Genomic DNA, 24273 nt, shown 5'->3' with positions numbered 1-24273 from the left:
TTCCCCACACCAGAGCCATAAAGAGGTGCCAATAGTCCACAGAAGCCTCTGCCAAAGGGAAACCTCCATGACTCTGGGTCTTTATTTCCAGCCCAGACGGTTCCCTTGAGCTCGGACCCTGGATGCTTGCTTCCTAGATGTTCCACCAATAATACCTCACACTCAGGTTCTAAATTTGCCCAAACTGCTCGTGCTTCGGCACTCCCCATCTCAGTAAGTGGAACTAGTCACATAAGACAGAAAGCTGTGTAGTCATTCTTAGCAGCCTGCTCTGCATAACCCTCACCCAAATCCAATCCATCACAGAAAGTCCCGATGGTCTATCTCTGAATCAGATGTACTATCTGTAAAGGTCACTTTTAGGCAACAGGCTTGAACAATGGAAACTGGAGTAAGGTAAAAGGGCCCTCGGTGACCACTAGGCTGAATGCAAACAGGCCCATCAGGTGATCCACCTCAAAACACCCATAAGCCCTAGCTGACTAATGGGCTACTTACAACCAGGCACAAGTACCAAAAAAGGAAAACTCCATACTTTCTCATACCTCCTCACCTCCCCACCTTCACTACGACCCCCACCACTGCCTCCTGGTACATAATCTCTCCTTTGCTGTCCTGTCGGCTGCCCCCTTGCACTGTATTCACTAAACTGCTATCTCCTTTGTTCTGCCTTGAGCGAATTCTTTTGCCACCTGCACCATCAGCCTCCACCTGATCAGGTCACCTCACAGTATCTAGAATCATACTCTTTGTTAAAATCCTGTCATTGTTCCCTACTGTCCAAGAAATGAAAGACAACTCTTCAAACTGACCCACCTGATTGTGGTTCCCCTGAAAGGGCGGGCCTACGCCAGCCGACTCCATCTTGTTCTGTGTCCTTCACCTTGACCACACCTCCTCCCCTTGAGTAACCCCCCCCTCACCTGCCTAACAGGACTCGACCCTTCCCCAGGACCCTTCCCCAGCCAATCGGCTGAGGCCATAGCCAATACCTCACCAACTGCCCCCAGGCCCCAATAAAACCTTTGTCCTTTTGAAACTCGCTCTCTTTCCCTGGTATCTCACCGCTGCGTCGGTGCAGGTAGGGGATTGAGCTCGAGCTAGCTCGAATAAAGGCTCTTTGCTTTTGCATCGGACTCGGCTCCCTAGTGGTCTTTGGGGATCACGAATTCTGGGCATAACATTTGGGGGCTCGGCCCAGGATCCCCAAGAACCCCGAGGGACCCCCGACCCGGAGAGCCTGACTGGCCACGGTTAGTGTCTGTTTGTTCTGTCTTTTCTGTGTGAGCTCATTTCTGGAATTCTGGTAGTGCCCGACGCGGTCTAAGTGGACGCACTGGAGGACCACGGGCCGGGAGTTTCGGAAGACGTTCCGATTCTCCCTTCTGGAGGGACGTGGAATCCCCTCAAAGGTCTGAGACGAGGCGGGTCGCTCCCGCTGGTCGGCGTGAGGCCGTCGTCTTTGGAGGGACGTGGAATCCCCTCATCGGTTTTGGAGGGACGTGGAATCCCCTCATCGGTTTTGGAGGGACATGGGATCCCCTCAAAGGTCTAAGCTAGCTTGCAGTTTTGCTTCCATGGAGTTGGAAGACTTTCTAGGGGCCCTCTGTTTGTCTGTTTTTGTGTTTCTCTGTTTTGTTCTGTGGACTTGCTGGACGGACGTTATGGGACAGACTCAGACTACTCCTCTAAGTATTATGATTGATCACTTTAAGGATGTGAGGGGAAGAGCTAACAACCTCAGTGTGGAAGTCCGAAAGGGTCGGTTGCAGTTTTTTTGTTCTAGCGAGTGGCCGACTTTCAATGTCGGATGGCCACCCGAGGGGACCTTCGACCTCCCTACCATCCACCGAGTCAGGAGTATCATCTCTCAGCCTAAGGCGGGCCATCTTGATCAGCTCCCTTACATTATCACTTGGCAGGACCTTGTAGAAGACCCACCCTCTTGGCTTAAGCCCTTCCTAACCCTGCTCCCTCCGGAGCCAAAACCCATTCTTGCTTTGCAGGAGACAGAGAAGAGGAAAAGTCTTACCCAGCCTTCAGCACCCCTCTACCCTGTCCTACAGGGGGGTACTGAAGAAGAATTAATTTTTCCTCCCCCGTATAACCCCTCTAGGATGCCGGAAGAACACCATCCTCCCCCTCGGGGGGAGGCAGACGCTGTTCCGAGAGCGGGAGGCTGAAACGCTCCAGGGGGAAGCCCGCCCTTTACCAGACAAAGGGCTCAGAGGGGGCAATCCGCCTCCACCGCCGACTCCACTATTCTGCCCCTGCGAGCCACCGGACCCCCAGACGCGGAGGGGAATCAGCCCCATCACTATTGGCCTTTCACCACTAGTGACCTCTACAATTGGAAAGCTCAGAATCCTAAGTTTTCCGAGAAACCGGCAGGGCTTATTGATTTATTAGACTCTGTTCTTTTTACCCATCAGCCCACGTGGGATGATTGCCAGCAGCTTTTACAGGTCCTGTTCACGACTGAAGAAAGAGAAAGAATCCTCAGTGGGGCCCGAAAACTAGTTCCAGGCGCAGACGGGAATCCCACCACCAACCAGGCTCAGATAGATGCCTCCTTCCCCTTAACTCGGCCCCAGTGGGATTTCAACACGGCAGAAGGTAAGGAGAGGCTCCGGGTCTACCGCCAGACTCTAATGGGGGGTCTCCGAATGGCTGCTAGAAAGCCAACCAATTTGGCCAAGGTAGGAAATGTACAACAGGGAAAAGATGAATCTCCGGCTGCCTTTTTAGAACGGATCATGGAGGCATTCTGTACCTACACCCCCATGGATCCAGAGGCTCCAGAAAGCAAGGCAGCTGTTCTCATGGCCTTTGTAAACCAATCGGCCATAGACATTAGGAAAAAATTACAGAAAATAGATAGACTAGGAGAAAAAAGTCTGCAGGACTTACTGGTGGTAGCCGAAAAGGTGTATAATAACCGGGAGCCTCCTGAGGACAAGCAGGCTCGCGCCATGGCGGCTGCCAGCAGTAAGCAGACTCGAGACCTGGCCAGAATACTACTAGCTACCACTGCTGACTTCCCCGAGGAACGAGACCGCCGTCTCCGGCAGCTGGCAGACGACACAAGAAAAGGTAAAAGCACCAAGGGGGGGAAGCAGAGGCTGCAGAAGGATCAGTGCGCATACTGCAAGGAGATAGGGCATTGGGCCCGAGATTGTCCAAAAAGAGCTGGCGGGAAGGGAAGCAAGACTGATCGAGTAAAAGTCCTAGAGCTGGATGAACTAAGTGATTAGGGGAGTCAGGGTTCGGACCCTCTCCCCGAACCCAGGGTAACTCTTAAAGTGGAGGGGACCCCTATTGACTTCCTTGTCGACACCGGAGCACAACATTCGGTCCTCCGCACCACACAAGGAAAACTAGCCAGCAAGAAGTCCTGGGTACAAGGGGCAACTGGTATGAGCCAGTATTCATGGACTACCCGAAGAACAGTAGATTTGGGAACGGGCCGGGTATCCCACTCCTTTATGGTAATACCAGAATGCCCCTACCCACTGTTAGGACGGGACTTACTGACCAAGATTGGAGCTCAGATAACTTTCAGACAAGGGGGGCCTCAGGTCACCGATGGCAAGGGCCACCCCATCCAGGTCCTGACCATGAAACTGGAGGATGAATACCTCCTCCACCAGGAGGCGCTCCCGGGAGAGGATAATATAGACAGATGGCTATGAGAATTCCCCTCGGTTTGGGCAGAGACAGGGGGGATGGGACTAGCCGCTCACAGGACCCCAGTCCTGGTAGAGCTCAAGCCAGGAGAGAGTCCGGTAAGGATCAAACAATACCCCATGTCTCAGGAGGCCCGGAAGGGGATCCAGCCACACATCCGGAGACTACGAAGCCTAGGGGTACTAGTTCCTTGCCAGTCTGCCTGGAACACCCCCTTACTGCCGGTCAAAAAGCCTCACACAAATGACTACCGACTGATACAAGACCTCCGGGAAGTAAATAAGAGGGTCGCGGACATACACCCAACTGTTCCCAACCCATATACTCTCTTGAGCTCCTTAGCGCCCTCCAGGGTCTGGTATACTGTACTAGATTTAAAGGACGCCTTCTTCAGTCTGCCGCTGGCACCCCAGAGCCAACCCTTGTTCGCCTTCGAGTGGCATGATCCGGAGGAGGGCTACAGTGGGCAACTCACCTGGACACAGCTACCTCAGGGATTCAAAAATTCACCCACCATCTTCGACGAGGCACTACACGAGGACCTGGGTGAGTACAGAAGGGAGCACCCTGGCCTCACCCTTCTACAGTATGTAGATGACATCCTGATTGCTGTGGACATGGCCAAAGACTGTGAGCGAGGGACCCAGGACCTGCTGGCTACCCTGGGGGCCTTAGGATACCGGGCATCCACAAAGAAGTCTCAGATATGCAGGGACAGGGTAAGTTACCTGGGATATATCTTGGAGGGCGGACAGCGGCGGTTATCAGAAGCCAGAAAAGAAACTGTCCTAAAGATCCCTACTCCCACCTCCCGAAGAGAAGTGAGGGAATTCCTAGGATCAGCCGGCTACTGCCGCCTCTGGGTTCCAGGTTTTGCTGAGATCGCCAGGCCCCTATATGAAGCTACCAAAGAGGGGAAAACATTTAAATGGGCTGAAAAAGAAGAAACTGCCTTTAATCAGTTAAAAAAGGCCCTCCTAAGTGCCCCAGCCCTGGGCCTACCAGACATTACAAAGCCCTTCCACCTCTTTGTAGACGAACATAAGGGAATAGCAAAAGGGGTTCTAACTCAAGCCTTAGGCCCCTGGAACCGTCCAGTGGCTTACCTGTCTAAGAAACTAGACCCAGTGGCTGCCGGCTGGCCGCCATGCCTAAGAATTATTGCGGCGACAGCACTCCTAGTCAAGGATGCAGACAAACTGACCCTAGGACAGGAGATCTGGATCACGACCCCACACGCCATTGAAGGGGTCCTGAAACAGCCTCCGGATAGATGGATGAGCAATACACGTATGACTCATTACCAGAGCCTCCTACTCAACCCTCCACGGGTGCGGTTCCACCCCAGTGCAGCCCTCAATCCTGCAACCCTGACCTAGGTGCTCCATTACATGACTGTGCGGGAATCCTGGAACAAGTACATGGATTCCGGACGGACCTGACCGACCGGCCCCTCCCCGATGCCGAGGCTACTTGGTTCACTGATGGCAGCAGCTTTGTGCGAGACGGACACAGGTATGCGGGTGCAGCGGTGGTCACCGAAACGGACACCGCATGGGCGGAGGCTCTACCCTCTGGAACGTCAGCCCAGCAAGCAGAGCTCATAGCCCTCACCAAGGCGCTGATGCTGGGAGCTGGAAAACGGCTTAACATCTACACAGACAGCCGTTATGCATTTGCCACAGCTCATATTCATGGGGCAATTTATCAGGAGAGGGGGTTACTGACGGCAGAAGGACGGACTATAAAAAATATGCAGGAGATACTTAACCTGCTTACAGCCTTATGGCTTCCTGCCAAGCTAGCCATTATCCACTGCCAAGGGCACCAAAAAGCTGATAACCCAGTAGCTAGAGGTAATCGAAAGGCTGACCAGGCAGCCAAGGCAGTAGCCCTTACTCCAGTCCCCACCATGACCATACAACTACCAGACCCGGGAGACCCAGTTTTACCAGACCAGCCCAAATACTCCCAGGAGGAGTTACAGCGGATCAAGAAACTCCCTATGGCCCAGGAGATAAAGGGATGGTGGTATACACATAACAAGGAGCTCGTGTTGCCAGACCAGCTCGGAGTCTCAATATTAGAGCACATGCATCGGTCTACTCACATGGGGGCCCGAAAATTAAAAGACTTAATCCGACATGCCGGAATTAAGATTCACCAACAGGACACCAAAATAGAGCCAGTTGTATCTGCCTGCAAGACCTGCCAACTCACCAACGCGAGGGCCACATCAAATAAAAAAGGAACCAGGCTCAGAGGCACCAGACCGGGAGCCCAATGGGAAGTCGACTTCACTGAAGTCAAACCAGGAAAGTATGGTTTTAAATATCTTTTAGTATTTACAGACACCTTCTCTGGCTGGGTGGAGGCATACCCAACCAAGCATGAAACGGCTCAGACGGTGGCTAAGAAGCTACTAGAAGACATCTTACCCAGGTATGGTTTTCCTGCTATGGTAGGATCAGACAATGGACCAGCTTTTATCTCACAGGTAACACAGGCAGTAGCCAAGGCGGTGGGGGCGAACTGGAAATTACATTGTGCTTATAGGCCCCAGAGCTCAGGACAGGTAGAAAGAATGAATAGAACCCTAAAAGAGACCCTTACCAAATTAACCATGGAGACTGGCGGGGACTGGGTGACTCTCCTACCGTACGCCCTTTACCGGGTTAGAAACACTCCTTACACTCTGGGTTTTACTCCCTACGAGATCATGTTTGGCAGGCCACCCCCTGTTATTCCCAGCCTTCGAGCTGAACTTATTGCTGAGTTTAAAGATCAAGAACTTTTTCTTTCCTTGAGCGGGCTCCAGAGGGCGCACGAGGACATTTGGCCGCGCCTCCGTGCCATCTACGAGGCTGGCCCGATCCCGACACCTCATCAGTACAGGCCGGGAGACTGGGTCTACGTCAAGAGGCACCACCGAGAGACTCTTGAGCCACGCTGGAAGGGACCCTACATCGTGGTGTTGACAACCCCCACCGCTCTCAAGGTAGACGGCATCGCGACCTGGTTCCATCACACCCACGCTCAGCCAGCAGACCCCTCCTCGATCCGGAAGGACGTTGTCACGCGATGGGCCATCAGTCGGGACCAACACAACCCGCTCAAGCTCAAGCTACAGCGCATTTGACCTACCTAATATTGGTAACTCTGTTAACTCTGCTTGTCATTGCTCATGCTGCCGGGAGTCCCCATACCCCCCAAAACACCACCTGGCAGATCATAGACACCAGCTCAGGGACAATACTTAATCAGACATCCCAGAGCCACCCCAGGGACACTTGGTTCCCAGAACTTTGCATAAACCTCCAAACTCTGTTCCCCTTGTCACCATAAATGCAGCCGGTCCCATGATTGGGTCCCTAAGCTACATGACAAGGGGGGAATGAAAGGGCGGGCCTACGCCAGCCGACTCCATCTTGTTCTGTGTCCTTCACCTTGACCACACCTCCTCCCCTTGAGTAACCCCCCCCCACCTGCCTAACAGGACTCGACCCTTCCCCAGGACCCTTCCCCAGCCAGTCGGCTGAGGCCATAGCCAATACCTCACCAACTGCCCCCAGGCCCCAATAAAACCTTTGTCCTTTTGAAACTCGCTCTCTTTCCCTGGTATCTCACCGCTGCGTCGGTGCAGGTAGGGGATTGAGCTCGAGCTAGCTCGAATAAAGGCTCTTTGCTTTTGCATCGGACTCGGCTCCCTAGTGGTCTTTGGGGATCACGAATTCTGGGCATAACACCCCAACCCTCCTTCTATGGCTTCAGGACAACCACCCTCACTTGGCCACCTCCTGCTTTGGAAAATACCATGCTTCTTCAGTCCTCCTTGATTTTGTTCATCTATGCCCTTCCCTCTGCTTCTCTTTCTAAGGATATGGAATTCATCCTTCAAAGCCTAATCTAAATCCTCTTCTTTGAGAAAGATGTGCTATGGTCCAATTGGCCCCCCAGGGGAAGTCAGTCACTCCCTCCTCTCTTGTTCCAAGGATGCTGTCACATATTCAAGCATAATACAAGCACTTTGTGATATAATCTCCCCACTAGCCTATGGGATCTCTGAAAGCAGTACTTGTGTCTTACTCCATCAGCTTTTCACCAGTTCCCAGTTCCAAGAATGTGAGCGTGTTGAATGACATTTTAATTGAGGCTAAAACCAGAAGAGTTAAGCTGTACTTTTATCACAATTTTTTTTTGTTTTACCACCATTAACCAAGTGCTTTCCCCACAACATAATTACATTAACCTAAACAGCTTTCAGTTAATTTAAGAGGAGTAGGAGCATTTTTTTTTGTCCAATTCATTCTAATCATTCAAGAATCTGGGTACCTGTGAATTGATTTGAAAACCAATTTGCACACAATGGTCCTGGCTTGGTTGGGGGAGGGGGAGGAGATCCTATACCTGCTCCTGGCAGATAGAAGTGTCCAATTCTCTCCCCTCCCCAAAAGTGCCAGGCCATGCTCCTCATACTCAGAGGCATAGATTTCTCTATGCAATGACTGACTGATGTTGGGGCAGGGGTACCCAGGCCTTCTCATCACTAAGCCCAAACCTCTCCAATCTGGCCATTTTGGTCCACGTACATTCAAAGTCATGAGTCAAATGCTTTCCAGCTATTCCCTGGAGTTTAATGGAAAAAATCACCTTTCGATGCCTTGGTGTCGTCACACCTCAATGCTCCCCTTTCTTTTGGAACATACAGAGAAATAAGCAAAACAAAGCTATGTACTTCAGACACAACTGGACTATTTTATTTTTTAGAGCAAGCACTTCAGTTGGCAGTATTTGTTTCTGAATGTGATCATTGTGAATACCTTTTGGAGTAAGATAAATTGGCTACCTATTTGACTGCAGAATTAAATGCTTAATTTTATAAAACAGGAGGAATTTATGATTCCTCCAGAAATTACATTTTCTCCCTTATACAGGTGCAGCTCTGGGTAAGAGAAGGACTCTGTTAAGAAGTTCTGTCATCGCCTGGGATGGGCTTTCAGCCTGAGAATCACCCTCTGCCCTGATATTCAGAGTCAAGCAACTAACCTCAAAATAGGAGAGAATACATAGGATCAAAACAGGAGTTCATTCCATTATGAAGAACAAGGAGAAATTTATTACCGTACTATTTTATTTACCTATGGAGATACACCATACATGAAAACCTTTCTCAGAACTGCTTAAAAATATATTTTGCTGATATAAATAACAACATTCACAAGGTAAGGACCCAAAAGAGAACCATTTAGTAGTAAAATAACCAGCCAACATGAGAAAACCCAAGTGTTCCTCCCTGCAAACACCACCATCTGTAATGGCCTCACCCGTCACCCAAGGTCCCCTGTCACAGCAAACCACACTTCAAGCCACTGAGCTATATAAATAAAGAGCTATCTGCATTTTAATCCATTACAAATGTAATGACCTCAGCCAACCAAGCCAGAGCCATGGATGATTCACTGGCCTGCTTGCTCACACTGTTTTCCCAGTATCAAGTAATGAGAACTCCAGGGCTCCTCATCTGCCATTTTAAATTAGAAAAGGAAAAAACATACTTCTCTGAGGGGTTAGTCACTATATAAAAAATTGATCCTCTTATTTCTTAAAAAAAATAAGTCAAAAAATAATAATTCAAAATTCCCTTAATTAGTATAATTAACATTATTCTTGCTTTAAGATTCCTTCTTCAGGTGTGGGGTCAGAGAAAATAGTCATCTACTGACAACTATACCCCCAGAGGAACAGCAGGGACCATACAGACCTTGCCCTGTCCTTTTTTTCCTCATTTCTTTCTCCTGGCCTTGCCAGATTTACAGCTATCTATTCTCTTATCTTTCACGTTTTGTTTCCACCTGGGAAAGAGCAAAATTCCTTGAAATCTTAAAAATACTAGCTTCTAGTTTGCTCAAAACCTCTGAGTCACTTGGTGCGTTAACTGTGCTTCCCACGTGCAACGGTATTTACACATTCATGTTTTAGAATTTGATATAAAGAATTGATTTAAGAATTGATCACATCTCATGGCCACTTTTTTTCTTTTGGATATTTCTACTTTCAAACCCCTATCACATGGCTTCATGGTAGCTTTACTTTCAGAGTTATAAACGGTGCCACTATTTACAAGCAAAATTTGACTTTATAGAATGAAGGTAGTAAGTGTCAGTCACAAAGTAAAATTTGGGACCACTGATAAAATAATTCATTTGAGTTTCTCTAGCAATACACTTAGTTCATCTGGTTGGTTATTAAATAAAAATTCCATTTCCTTAATTCATAGGAGACTTAAAAGCTACAGCAGCCTCCACCCCTAATGCAATGCAGAACATGCTATTCTTCCTTTTATTGATAGAAAAATTATTCAAAACTGCCAGAGTTCCCTTCCCTCTCACACCCAATTTGGCTATATTTGTCAAAGAAAGAACAGTTTCAGAAACATCAATTTAAACACAATAAAACTATTTTAACACATGTTGTTCTGCCAACCATAAAAGCTTCTCCTCAACATGAGTTGTTCACTTTAATTTGTTCCTGTTTACTTTATTTACTTTGGGGGGTCCTAGTTACTTATTGCTGTAGGGGCATTTGTTTATATTTATCTAGGCTTCAGTTATACATACTACAGCTTTTTAGATTCATACAGGGGGTTCAGCTTTTACGTTGGCATTACTCCATCTTAAAAGATGGATTTTCTGGAGTAGCTGAGAGTTCTATGCTCAGTCTGGATGGGCTCAGATATGAGTCCTAATGCAAACTCCTTATCTTTTAAACACAAAACCAAATGATACCTCAAGTGGATCCTTTAAAAATCCACTATTGCAACATGGCCTTCAAACTTGGAAAAGTCTGCAGTGTCACAGTTCATCAGCTGCTCAGCCTACTAAAGCCAGGTAAATCTCTTGCTTTCCTTCTCCCCTCAATTGTGCTAATGTGCCTTGGACAGCCTCTGGCTTTGTTACTTGCTCACGTTCCTCACAAATTTGTTTCTGAGGTTTAGGCTGATACTGGGAACTTTCTAGAATTTTCCAAAGAAGAGTCAAAGAGTGCCTCCTGCAGTGCTACCTGTGATGGTATCCCTATGGAGGCCTCAAAACACCAGCAAACCACCTGTGCACCCAACCATCCTCCCAACCAGGCATCCCTCCCAGAGTGTTCTAGAAGACATCTTTCTGAACCCGCGGTGATGAGAAAATGACAGCGAGCCTGCAGTGATGAGAAAATGGCAGCGAGCCCACGGTGATAAGAAAATGGCAGCGGGCCACCCAAGGACTGTTACCTCACAGAAGCCCTCACCAGCCTGCGTTCACCTTCTTCCCTCTCAGAGGTGTCCACTTTGAGGAGCCAGTGCCCGGGGCCCAGGGGCGCGGAGGAGCTGGCAGGGGCCAGATGAGAACCTGGAAGCTCCTCCTTGGCCTCCAGTCCTCACGGAAAGCCGTGAGGGTTGGTCAACGAAGAGCAGCCTCAGATTCCTCACATGATGAAACACCTAAACCGGCTATGCTCCCAGAGTACCTAGCGGGGGAAAAGGGGCAAGGTGCATTTCCGCCTTGACCTAAGCTATTGGGGTTGTGTAGAACGCCTCCGGAACTGGGATGCAGGAAGCTCCTTCCGCTCGGCTCCTGGCTTCCGACCGCCAAGGTTCCGCTTCAGCATAGGGCACTGGCGAGCAGCACCTGCTGAGGTCTGTGGAGCCCAGAGATGGGGGTCTTTTGGGTCCAATCTGGGCTCCATAGTGGAGCTAAAGAAGCTCAGATCTCCTGCTAATCAAAAAGGCCCTTATAGCCTGAGGGGAACCAAAATTTCATCCATGGTTGAGGAGCAAGTTGAGTATCAAGCTGAGCATGAAGTCCTGCCAGGTCAATGCCACTCAACAGGGGCAGCTTCAGTGATGCTTGGAGCCCCAGAGGTGAAAGGGAGGACAACTGTAGGCGTTCTCCTTGACTTGTCATCTTTTTAAGCATGACAATGATCCCAACTGCAAGACAGCTTTCTTTCATACTTCCCAGTCTGCCCTCCTGGCCAGCCTTTCCCACAGAGACATCCACCAGGGCTTTGCAGGGTTGCCCTGCGCCATGCAATTGGACTTCTCAAGTCTGTTTTAAAGATTCTCAGAGAAGGCAATTCCACCACTTCCCTCAGCCACCCATCACAGAATTGAGAGGAGATTTAACATGACATGTTGTTTTCTCAAGCTGGCCAATTTTATGACAAGTTAAAAAGACCTTCAATTAGTTGAAAGATTAAAAACCAACTTTAGTTCTAATCCAGCATACAGTATGGGATGAACAAAGTAAATATTAATGTCACATCATTAATATTAAACTTTTTTTCATAATAGTGACAAACTTTGTCCCTCAAAACAAGAAGGACATGCCACAGAAAGGGCTCCAGAACTTTCCCTCTCCAATGCAACGTTTTGGATTTCTAAACTGACTACGCAATCATTGCATAAAATATATGTATATGTATGATGTAAAAATATATCAAAACAGCATGTTGTACACTTCAAATATGTCTTTTTTTAAATTTGTCAATCATATCTCAATAAATGCTGGGGCAGTGTATCACTATGAGGGGAGTCTTTGGATATATTCTTTCCCCACTATAAAATTAAAGTTAAAATTCTAGTACCCCTGAAACTAACATAGCATCGTGTGTCCACTATACTTCCATTAAAAAAAAAAAAGTTAAAATCCTAAACTTTTATGGAGTTTAGAAAGAAGCTCCTAAACTCATTTTCAAGAGGGACTCATTTTAAAACATCATGAGTCTTCCCAAAGTGCATTTTAAATAGACCATTTGGATTTGTAGCTACAGTACAGCCTTCAGGCACCACAAACTCTAATTATGAAGCTTAAAAGCTTCACCTTGGCAAGACATCTTAAATAACCAGGAAATGGTAAAACAGAAAGTTGTTTAGTAAGGTAGGTATTTACATAACAATTCCCTAAATCCTAAAGCACAATGTTGCATCAGGGGCAGAAGAGCCAAGTCCCATCTTCCGACTGTCATGTTCTTCTCATCCTAAAACAAATCAATTCTTTTAGTGCCAGATTACATGCAAGGGGGTAAGGACAGCATGTAGGTATGTATTGCTTGTCATTTGTAGAGCATATCATCAGCATTAATTAACTTTGATTATACAATTAGTATTGAGTTGTCAAAGACAACATTCAAAACAGAGGGATTATTAAAAGCATTAATCCTAATAATGATCAACCAATCTTCCTCAGAAACAACCATGACTCGCCCCCAAAAGCAGAAAGATTAGCAGCAGCAGAGCAAAGCAGGAAGAGTTTGGGCTTAAGTATAAATCCTGGCTAGTCTTGGAGACTGTAATTAACTTCTCTGAAGCCACCGTGTCCTCTCACCAATGGGACCAGTAATAAATAGTACCTGCTCCTATAGGAGGGAGGATTTGATGGGATGATGCATGCAACTTGCCCGGCACAGAGCCAGGCAAGAAGGCGGCCCTGGTCAATGGGGCTATAATTACCATCAGGAAGAACAATTAAATACTCACCAAAGGTGGGCAGGGCTTCCAGGTGTCCATCCCTTCGGAACACAGCATGCAGGATTTGGGAGACTTCTACCTGAGCTTCTTCTGGTTTTGCTTTACCTCTGGTTTTTCTCACAGGGGACCTGCCAGTATCAGAGACTAGGCATTCCTCTGCAAAGAAAGGACAGCCATGAGTAGTCTCTACAGCAAGCCCCCAAAATTCCATGGAAATTTCCAAAGGAATTCCTTGGATGACAAAAACAAAACAAAACAAAAAAACAAATGATGTAAGGTTTTATCTCTATGTGGGCATCAAACTGCTGGTTGTTTGCTTCATACTCAAAGGAGATAAGTATCCCATTTTTACATCTCTTGAGGGAAAAGAGAACACACTCGCACAAAATCGACATCAAGCCACTCCTGGCTTATAAGAACACCCACACCTTTGTTCATCCCTGGTTCAGTCAGATACCATTTTGCAAAAATGTAATATTTCACTACATCTGGAATACATGGATCAATGTGTGATTTCAGTTTCCATTAAAAGTCCCCCATTTTTCCTGGTATGATACTAATATATTGTGGTATACTTTAATGAGGTATGATCTGTTTTAGTTGTGGGAAAATTCAATGATAAATACATGAAGGGAATTTAAGCAGTGCTATTTTAATCCATCTTGAATTTAAAAAAATTTAAAAAAATCAGTGAGGGGCACCTGAGTGGCTCAGTCAGTTAAGCGACTGACTCTTGATCTCAGCTCAGATCTTGATCTGAGTGTTGTGAGTTCAAGCCTCACATTGGTCTCTGTGCTGGACATGAAGCCTACTAAAAAAAAAAAAAAAAAAAAAAAAAAAAACCAGTGAATTCTGCAAGGTTCCACCCTTTTAGTCCACATCCCCATCAGTCCTGGCCTGCACTCCTCACTCGAGTCCTTCCCACTCTCAGTCTTGTCCCCTCCAAACTGTTCTCCACCCAGCAGCCAACATGATCTCTAAAAAAGTTCATGCCACACCATTCCCGCAGTGGGAATGCTGTCTGCTCCATGCCACAAGCACTTATTGGCTGTTGAGGAAAACCTGCTCCCATTCTCAAGGCCTCTAATACCCGCCCCTGATCGTAATGCCTGCTCTTCTCTCCTCACTGCACAACAATTAGAACCTTGCTATAGCTTTTACTAAAAATTTTAATGTAACAAACTGTGGAAGAGACATGGTCTGGCATTGAAACCCAGAAAAAAAGATAATTTTTTTTTCTGGAAGATAATTAACTAAAAAGAAAAACCAATTGTTAAAATACACTCCCAGAGGGCCTAAATGCCTATTCCTTTATGCTTCTATTCTCAACTTAGCAGGAGTAAGTTTGGAACACTGAAATTACCTATGCTCTCCAACCTACAGACTGTGAGCGAACCCCTAAGGGTCTCTCACAAGGATGGGAGTAGGGTAGCAACATGGAACTTGCTGAGGGTTTTGCCTTAGTGATGCTGGCATAGCCAAGTGGATCCTTATCGATGGTTTGGCCCAAGCCCCTCATTTTCTAATTAAGGACAATGAAGCCCAGTGGCTTCCTTGGGAAGGAATCCTTCCTTTGGGAAGGATTGTCTAGAATCTTAGAGCAAGAGATCAGTTGTGCCCAGGTGAGAAAGCCTGGCTGTACCCACCGTATCATGCCCACATGTATTTTGCACCCACAAAAAGTCCCTATGTCTGGTAAAGATGTCTTCTTACTTCCTAGTACAGGGACGGTATTTTTCATATGAGAAATGTGTTTCCTGCTTTCAGGGGGACAGAGGAGTGTGTGAGTGTCTTCGCACCAGTTGCTTCACAAGTAGCTCCAATTCAAAATAATCAGTATACCGTTGTAGTACACTTTGGGCAGCCTGCCCTTGGCCCCCACAGCACAGAACCTTAAGTTGCTTTTATACTAGAAAACATCTTTACCCAAAGACTATGAGCAAGACACGGTTTTGTTCTCTGGCCATTTTTTTCCCAGCATTTGTATAATTATCTGTAGCTTCAGTTGCTATGGAAAGCAAACACTACTTGCCATGACAACAGTAATAACTTAAGGTACACAGCTTGTCTCAGACTATGAAGCTTCAAAAACACTGAAATGTGTAGGGCTTTAATATCCTTCCTTTAAAAAAATCAATCAAATGACCTTCCCAGAAAAGCCACCTGAGTGTTCACTTTGTCTATGATATCTGTCATGAAAAGCCAGCATACCTCAACAAGGAATGCCCAAGGGCTGAAATCAAAGGATATTTTAGTAAAAATTGATTTCAAAAACAGGTTCCTAAGAATCAAAGAACAAATAAATGAAGATTTACTGTGTACCTATTCTGCACTAGAAGTGTGTAGATTCTTTTACATACATTTCATCTGATTGTGATTGTACCTCATTTTACAGAAGAGACAAACAGACCCAGAAAAGTTAAATAACTAGTCCAGAGAGACAGAACCAGGATTCAAACTCGGGGTGAGCTGGCTCCACCCAGCCCACCATACATTGTTTATTCAAGTAGTCTAGTCACCTGATTATTTTGATCAACCCAAAACTGAAGGTTCAGAATGAATTTGGGTTAAAAAATATAGAAAACAAATAGTCCTTTTTTTTTCAAAATCAATCCAATCACTGGCCTTCTTCTCAGTATACCCTAGGAATAGCTACAGTCCCCTCTTATCTGGCTCCTCTGCCTCAGGTCAGACAAGAAATGATGAGGGTAGGGAGTACGTTGGGAATTCTTGCTGAAACTCACTAATATGGCTATCAAAATGACAGATAATAAGTAGTGTTGAGGATGTGAAGGAATTGGAACCCTCATACACTGCTGGTGAGAAGGCAGAGTAGTACAGCCACATTGGAAAACAGTCTGGCAGTTCCTTAAAGGTTAAACATAGAGTTACCACAGGACTCAGCAATTTCACTCCTAGGTGTGTCCCCAGAAGAATTGAAAATATATGTCCACATCAAAAATTATACAGGAATGCTTATATAGCATTCTTCATAATAGCCAAAAAGTAGAAATAACCCAACTGTCAATTAAATGGTGGCTGGATAAACAAAATATAGTCTATCCATGCCGTGGAATATTACTCAGCCATAAAAATGAGTGGAGTATTGACTGATGATACAGTAGGGATGAAGCTTGAAAACATTATGCTAAATGCAATAATCTGGTCACTAAGAGACATATGCTGTATGATTCCACCTATATGAGTACCTAGAGTTGCCAGATTCATAGAGACAGAAAGTAGAATAGAATGCCAGGAGCTAGAGGAAAGAGGAAATGGAAAGTCATCATCTAGGGGTGCCTGGGTGGCTCAGTCGGTTAGACGTTGACTTCAGCTCAGGTCATGGTTTCACTGTTCCTGAGTTTGAGCCCTTCATCGGGCTCTGTGCTGACAGCTCAGAGCCTGGGGCATGTTTCAGATTCTCTGTCTCCCTCTCTCTCTGCCCTTCCCCACCACCCCCTCAAAAATAAATAAACATTAAAAAAAATTTAAAAAGAAAGTCATCCTCTATGGGGACAGAATTTCAGTTTTGCAAGATGAAAAGAATTCTGGAGATTTGTTGCACAGCAATGTGAATGTACTTAATATTATTGAACTGTATACTTTAAAATGGTTAAGATAGAAAGTTTTATGTTACATGTGTTTAACCATAATAAAAAAGATTCCATTTAGAATGAAATATCCAGAATAGGCAAATCCAGAGATTCAGAAAGCAGATTAGTGGTTCCAGGAGGTGGGGGGAGGGAGAATGGGGGCAATGCCTACTAAAGGGGATAGGGTTTCTTTTGGGGGGGGTGATGAAATGTTCTGGAATTACATAATTCCAGGTTGTGTGATGTTTGTACAATCTTGTGAATACACTGTTAAACCACTGAATTGTACTCTTCTAAAGGGCAAATTTTTGAGATATGTAAATCATATATCAATTAAAAATTTGATGTAAGAAAAGAAGAATCTAGGTGTGAGAGCTCGTGTCTATGTCAGAAATGAAAGGGAGAGGAAGGAGAGGAAATTGATAATTATGAGAAACCATGCAAAGGCAATGTACCAACCTGCTTGGCCACAAACAGCTCCTTGTACCGTGGTTGCACACAATCACATGCCACAGTTAGCTGAAACCAAGGATGGGCTTCATGGCTGGAGAGCAAATATTTGAGTAAAATATGTGTACATCCTTATGATTATTTTAAACGTGACAGAAAAATCACTATAAAACACAGTTGATAACTAGCCATAATGGCTAACTGGTCAGTGGCTAACTAGAGGATATAAGAAATAATTACATTATGAATAAATGTTAATACTGTATTTGAATACAACCTGGAGGTAATTATATATTCCAACCCCATGTCTTTTGAGTAAATTGTACCTCATTTTCACTACTGATATTGGATAATAGAAATCTCTGTGGATAGCTAACAGGATACTAGGGTAAATTAACAATAAGCATCATTTAATTAAGCTATTTGAGAAAGTCTTCTGCCTATTGGATTCGTTACAAGTTCATCAAAGTTCTTGATTTACAGCAATTTATGGCATAAGTTCCTGGCTGTCTCATGGGACAAGGAATTGCCACAAACTTTTTAGAATGAAGAAAAGTGGGCTCCTGGGTGGCTCACTTTGTTGAGCATCCGACTCTTGATTTCAGCTCAGGTCATGATCTTATGGTTTGTGAGTTCAAGCCCCACATCAGGCTCTGTGCTGACAGTGTGTGGCCTGCTTGGGATCCTCTCTCTTCCTCTCTCTGTGCCCTTCCTCCGCTCACTCTCTGTCTCTCTCAAAAATAAATAAACTTTAAAAAATAGAATGAAGAAAAGTAAGGAGACTGTTGGAAACCGAACTGAGCTTTCAACTTGCAATGAGCCCTTGGCACTTAATGGAACACTGAAGTCAATGCTCTTCATGGTGTAGCTAATTATCACCAAAAGGTGCTACCTATACCAAATCCAACAGGTGAGCCACTTCTCAGATTTGTCTTGCAAGCTTGGCTTTTTCTTTTTTGTTTTGAGGAGAGTTATTACTTTCCTAGCACTGAAGAAAATGACCAAGGTGAATGCATACAAAGTCAAGCTAAATTTGCACTAGAGATACTATTAAATTTAAGTAGGCCATAAAAAAAAGTTAAGTAGACCATGGAACAAAATAGAGTTCAGAGGGAGTCTCGGGTATATATAGGATCACAAAATATGATAAAAAGTGATGCCACAGATTATAGGAAAGGATAAATGATTTGGTGGCTGGTGCTGGAAAAATTGTCTCATTATGGAAGAAAAATCAAACTAGGTTCCCATCTAACAATCTGTATAGAGGTGGATTCCCAATGGTTTCAGGAATCATTATGAAAGGAAACAATAATAACATCAAAAAGTAAATTACAAAAATGTTTTTTCATCTTGGAGTAGGGAAGAATTTCTTATAGAAGAAAATCTTTGTTTTCTCTAAACCTAAAGATGTCAAGTGAAAATTAATAAATTTGATTACATTCAAATTAAAGATTTCTGTTTAATGAAAGGCACCATCGATAAAATTAAAGACAGATGGTGAGATGGGAGAAAAAAGTACAATATCTAAAGCCAACAAAAATTAATATTTTAAAAGTATCACAAAAAAGATACAAAGCCTAAAAGAAAAATGGGCAAAGGATAAATGAACAAAACATTTATTAAAAATGAAACCCAAAAAGCAAGCATATGAAATGCTCCAAGTCATTAATTAATGCAAATTAAAACATCTATGTGATATCAGCTTACACCTGTTGGCCTGGAAAAATTAGGAAGCTATAGATTACCAAGTGTTGACAGAACGGAGGTATTACAGGAATCTTCATGCTTTGCTGTGGTAGCATAGACGGGGCCAGCCATTTGGAGAACAGTCCAGCACTACTCAGTTAAATTAAATCTACACAGTGACCTGGCTATTTTGCTTTTGTATATATGTTTGTATGTAGGTATTTGTGTATGTATACGTGTATTCATACACATACATATAAAATTTTAACTTATACACATGTTCATAGCAGCATTATTCATAATAGCTAAAAAGGTGGAAACAATCTAAATGCCCATCAGCTGATGAATAAACAAAGTTATTGTATATCCATACAATGTAATATTATTTATCCATAAAAATAAAGTACTGATTCATGCTACGACCTGAATGAACTTTGACATTATGCTAAGTGAAATAAGCCAGACACAAAAGGACAAATACTGTATGATTCTATTTATATGAATATCTAGAAGAGGCAAAGCCACAGAGAAAGAAAGTAAATTAATGATTATTTAGTGCTGCAGGTAGGGGGAGATGGTACCTGGTTGATAATGGGTATGGAATTTCTTTTTTGAGTGATGAAAATGTTCTAAACGTAGATTATAGTGATGGTTATGCAACTCTGTGAGTATATTAAAACCATTGAATTATGTGCTTTAAACGAGTGAGCTTGTGGTATGTGAATTATATTAATGATAAATCTGTTATTTAAAAAAGGAAAGAATGAATGGATGCATGAATACATGAAATAGATAAATAAATAAAACTATAAGCAGGGCTTTGTATGGACTTATGATAAGAATGTGCCCAGAAGAGGGTGATTAACTCAATCTTCTGCCAGGGGTATCTGCCTCCTTTTCTCTGGCTGCTAATCTTCCTGGATGTTGTAGATCTTTTGAGCATATTATCTTCTCCTTTGACTTGCTCCCATTCACATGCTGGGCCTGGGTTTGACCTTGGTCTGAACCACCCTGCAGATCCTGTAGGCCAATCAGAGCCTCTTGCAGGTAGAGGAAGTGGTAGACAACTTCTGACATGACTTTCGATGCTCCTCACTTCCTGGTATTCATGATTTCATGTAATCTTCTCCCCTTTGAGTATGGGCTGGGCCTAGGAACTTCCTTATATCCAATAGAATATGGCAGAAGTTATGGGATGACACATGATTAGACTACAAAAGACTGTGACTTGGGGCACCTGGGTTGCTCAGTCAACAGTTAAGTGTCCAACTTTGGCTCAGGTCATGATCTCCTGGTTTGTGGGATCCAGCCCTGCCTGGAGCTCTGTGCTGACAGCTCAGAGCCTGGAGCCTGCTTAGGATTCTGTCTCTCCCTCTCTGCTCCTCCCGCACTCATGCTCTGTCTCTGTCTCTGTCTCTCTCTCAAAAATAAGTAGACATTAAAAACTTTTTTTAAAAACCTGTGATTTGTGAATTTCATCTTGCTAGCTCTTTTCTCTCTCTCTCTCTTTTTCTCTTTCTCATTGGTACTATCTCTCGCCATTGCACTTACTACCATGTTGTGAGATGGCAAGTAACCAAGAGATGCATCTAGTCAACAGGTTATGAGGAACTGACAATCTGGAAGGAATGGAATTTTGGTCCCTACCATGTGACTGATCTTGGAAGAGGATCTTTCCTCAGTTGAGCCTTTATATTAGACTGTAGCCCCAGCTAACACCTTGATTGAGATAGTCTTGGTAGGGAATCTATAGCAGAGAACGCATCTAAGCCATGCCAGAACACTTGATCCATGAAAACTGTGAGATAATAAATGTGTTAAGCCATTAAGTTTTGGAGTAATTTGTTATGCCATATTAGAGCAGTTATAACTAATCCAAAGGATAAGACATGTTAAACATGCTTTTTCCCTGTCACCAAAACTTTGGAACCAAACTTCCCTTGTAGTTGGGTGGGGCTAGGTGTCTGGCCCCATAAAAAATTAATTTGGTTATTTGTTTTTATAGTTCAAAACTCTCCCTTGACTTTCCAATAATTTCAGGGTAAAATTCAAAATAAGTTCTTACTGTAGCCTACAAGACCCTCCATGATCTGCTCCATGCTGCCCTTTCGGACTCATCCTACTCTCTCTCCCCTTCACCCTCTCTGCTCTGACCACACTAGTATTCTTTCTGGTCACTGAATCAAGTATGTTTTCATTCTGGGGGCTTTACCCTTTGCTTTTTACATTTAGAAATTTCTTCCCCCAAAACATCTGCAAAACTCACTACCTCCCTTCCTTCAGTTCTTTAATCAAACATCACCTCCTCAAAGAGGTCTTTCCTGACAATCACTAAAGTAGGTTTCAAGTCTCAGTCTATTCCATTCTGTATACCTTATTGTAATAGGACTTATCATCATCTACAACTGCATGCACTTACTTGTGTATTTGTTCTGTCTCCTCCCTCTAGGTCAGTTCCATGAAGGCAGGGACTTTGTTTTGTTTGCTACTATATCTCCAGTACCCGCCACCTATAGCTAGATGAGGAAAGGGGGTATTAGAAGAGATGACAAGTCACTTCCCAGAGACTGCTCTAATTTGAAGCAGAAAGGGGGAGGTTTTGGCAGCCAGAGAAAAACATATGAGTACTCAGAGAGCCCCAAATCTGCCCTGTGACCTCCAGGAATTCCTAGAGAATGCCAGGGTATGTACTATAGGGGTAAAGAGTTCTCAACAAATCTCTCACCTTAACTGCAAAACTAGTTCCATTAAAAAGGCCCTTCAGATGACTACTCAATAGATTCCTCCTCTTATGTGGCTAGAAAATATATTCTTCATGAGGTCTATTTTTTCTAAGTTTTTTCTATTTGCATTTTGTTCTTTCATGCCCAATTATCATGCATAGTTTAACTGCATGATTTAATTAACTACCAAAATGCAAAAGTGCAAAATTTTATGTATAAATAATTAGTGACACAGGCAAATTCTTGTTACTTTAGAATGAACAGCTGGTAGCTAATTGTGCTCACAATTACCTAATTGCAGGTTTAGCAACTTTTGGACTTGTTTTATATTCAAAATAGTTTCCATCTTCTTTAATTTAAAAAATTGTTCTAAATTTAAAGGAAGAGTACATCTAAGTGAAAGGTTATAATATGATTTTGTAAAACATGCAGAAGAATACTATGTGGAATAAAATCTAATTAGAACACAAATTGATGTTCCATTGAGAGTAGACAAAATTGAGTTTCAGACTTTGTTTATTGTCACAGTTAACAGAATCTGTAAGATTGACAAAATCCAATGGGAGAAGATGTAAAAACATTCACAAAAAGTTAAAAAAAAAAGAAAAACAGAAAAAAAACCACTGTGAAGTAAATAAATGTATTCCCAATGGTTCTCTATATCTTGGGGACACAAATGAGGAAAGAACAAAACAAAAATAGGTTAGGAAAGGGAGCTAAATCACACACACACACACACACACACACACACACACACACACAACTGTAACTCTGATAAGTATTTTATTTTGAAGCCCCAAGTAAGCAATGTTGGGGGAAATAAAACATCTCATTTCTCTGTGTTGTAGCTAACCACTGGATGTCTCATTCTACTAGCAAGTCAGGAAAAACAACATGGCAGCATGTGTGATCACAGCCTTTGACACAGTCATCTCCTTCCTAATCGTAATCACAAAAGAGAAAAAAATCTAAGCATAAAGCTACTCATTATAGTTTTACACGCTATATGAATGATTTCAGAAATGAAGCATAGTAAAGTGAATATTGCAAAATAAAGTTACAAGATTTTATTAAATAGGCAAAATAAAAAAGACTGCCTCACTCAATATTCAGGGTGTTTTCAGAAAGTGGTTAAAACCAGTTTAAAAGTTTATGTCATTTCTTATAATGAATCTTCTACTTTGATGTAAGAGGAACAAGAGTTAATGAACATCTTGGTTTAGAGACAAGTTTTCAGCAATTTTATTTATTATGGTGACTGTTGTTTATGGTCAATAAACTTCCTAATCAGCATTAATTTAACTCAATTTATTCAATACTTTGAATGAAACTGAACCAAATATATGTCAATGTTTGACTTTTAAGACTAGCATGCAAGGGCACCTGGGTGGCTCAGTCAGTTAAGCATCCAACTCTTGGTTTCGGCTTGGGTCATGATCTCATGGTTTCCTGAGTTCGAGTCCCACATCGGGCTCCAAGCTGACATTGCGGAGCTTGTTTGGGATTCTCTGTCTCTCTCTCTCTGCCTCTCCCCTACTTGCACTATCTCTGTCTCTCTCAAAATAAATAAACTTAAAAAAAGAAAAAGAGACTAGCATGCAGATGATTCTTTTAAATCCTGCTATGTTTTAGACAAATCATATATTTGGGGCCTAGCTTATCTGCCAAAGAAGAGTCCAAATTTAAACAACTATGTATGTATACATTATCTATATCTCTACGTACTGTCAACTCAAAAGAAAAACTATACCCCTTTCATAAATTCATGCTCTCATATTATTTACTAAGTATGTGTGAAGGAGAATCCCTTTTCTCTCCAGGGATTTATTTGTAACCATACAAATTCAGCTGGTGGCTTTAATTCTCAACTCAGTTTGATTTTACAAGCACATATTGACTATCTACTATAGACAGAGCAACATATTTTATCAGGAACATTTCATCAGAAATATTTTAGCAGCAACATTTCAGAAGTATTTCCTCAGAGAAATACATAGGTTGTTAACATTAGAATTGCTACTTTACATACAATGTATTTAGATTGGGGATGTTGGTATTTATATATTAATCAAATGAAAGGCACCAGTGTTCACCACTACCCACTCCTCCTGCTTTCCAGTTTCTAGTCAAAATAAACTATTTTGAAATTGAAGGGAGCATCATTTTTCCAGATGCTTGATATAACTGTGTCCTTTTGTTGTCCACATTCTAAACTTCCCCTAAGTTCATTTGTTTCATCTCCTTAATTAACCACTCCCATCCATTTTGTCTAGCATTGATTTTTGTTCTTCTCTAACTACCTTTAGAATCTATCATCTGTAATACATATGTTTTGTGTAGGATTATCTACTTATGATTATAAATATTCTCTAAGACTTACTTCTCTAGCCAGATAGTAATTTTGCAAGAAATGGGGACCAGGCCTACTATTTCGATGCTTTTTTACTGTTGAGAACACAACATGTCATAAGAACACAAGAAGCAAATGTCGATTGATTGCTTGATAATACTGCAGTATAATCTGCAAATAAACTAAAAGCAACTGATACACATATTAAGTTCTTAAAATTCAGTAAAAGCTATAATCAGTCATTTAAAACTGCAGCCAAGTCTCAGAAATCCT

General features: G+C 43.4%; 2 protein-coding genes across 8 annotated transcripts in view; one reads left to right on the top strand and one right to left on the bottom strand.

Annotated features, from left to right (window-relative positions):
• PASD1 (PAS domain containing repressor 1) overlaps positions 1–24273 on the bottom strand; it is a 201666-nt gene that overhangs the window by 103114 nt on the left and 74279 nt on the right. For 2 of the 7 annotated variants that reach the window (XM_053201829.1, XM_027053410.2), the window contains exons 1-3: positions 21347–22691; positions 17251–17335; positions 13208–13354 (exon numbers count right to left, since the gene is read on the bottom strand). The gene's annotated coding sequence lies outside the window, so the exon portion shown is untranslated. Of the gene's footprint in view, positions 1–10960; positions 11197–13207; positions 13355–17250; positions 17336–21346; positions 22693–24273 lie in introns of those variants that run through there. The other 5 variants (XM_053201825.1, XM_053201827.1, XM_053201828.1 and 2 more) reach the window with 5 other exon arrangements.
• Positions 996–7158, top strand: LOC128311468 (uncharacterized). The gene is given in 3 exon segments (XM_053201823.1): positions 996–4233; positions 6030–6129; positions 6496–7158. Coding segments are annotated over 3 exon segments (3132 nt in total). The 5' UTR covers positions 996–1532; the 3' UTR covers positions 6827–7158.

Source organism: Acinonyx jubatus, chromosome X (assembly GCF_027475565.1).
Source record: "Acinonyx jubatus isolate Ajub_Pintada_27869175 chromosome X, VMU_Ajub_asm_v1.0, whole genome shotgun sequence".
Classification (NCBI taxonomy): Eukaryota; Metazoa; Chordata; class Mammalia; order Carnivora; family Felidae; genus Acinonyx; species Acinonyx jubatus.
The sequence above is the reverse complement of the archived record's forward strand: the minus strand, read 5'-3'. Positions and strand labels throughout refer to the sequence as shown.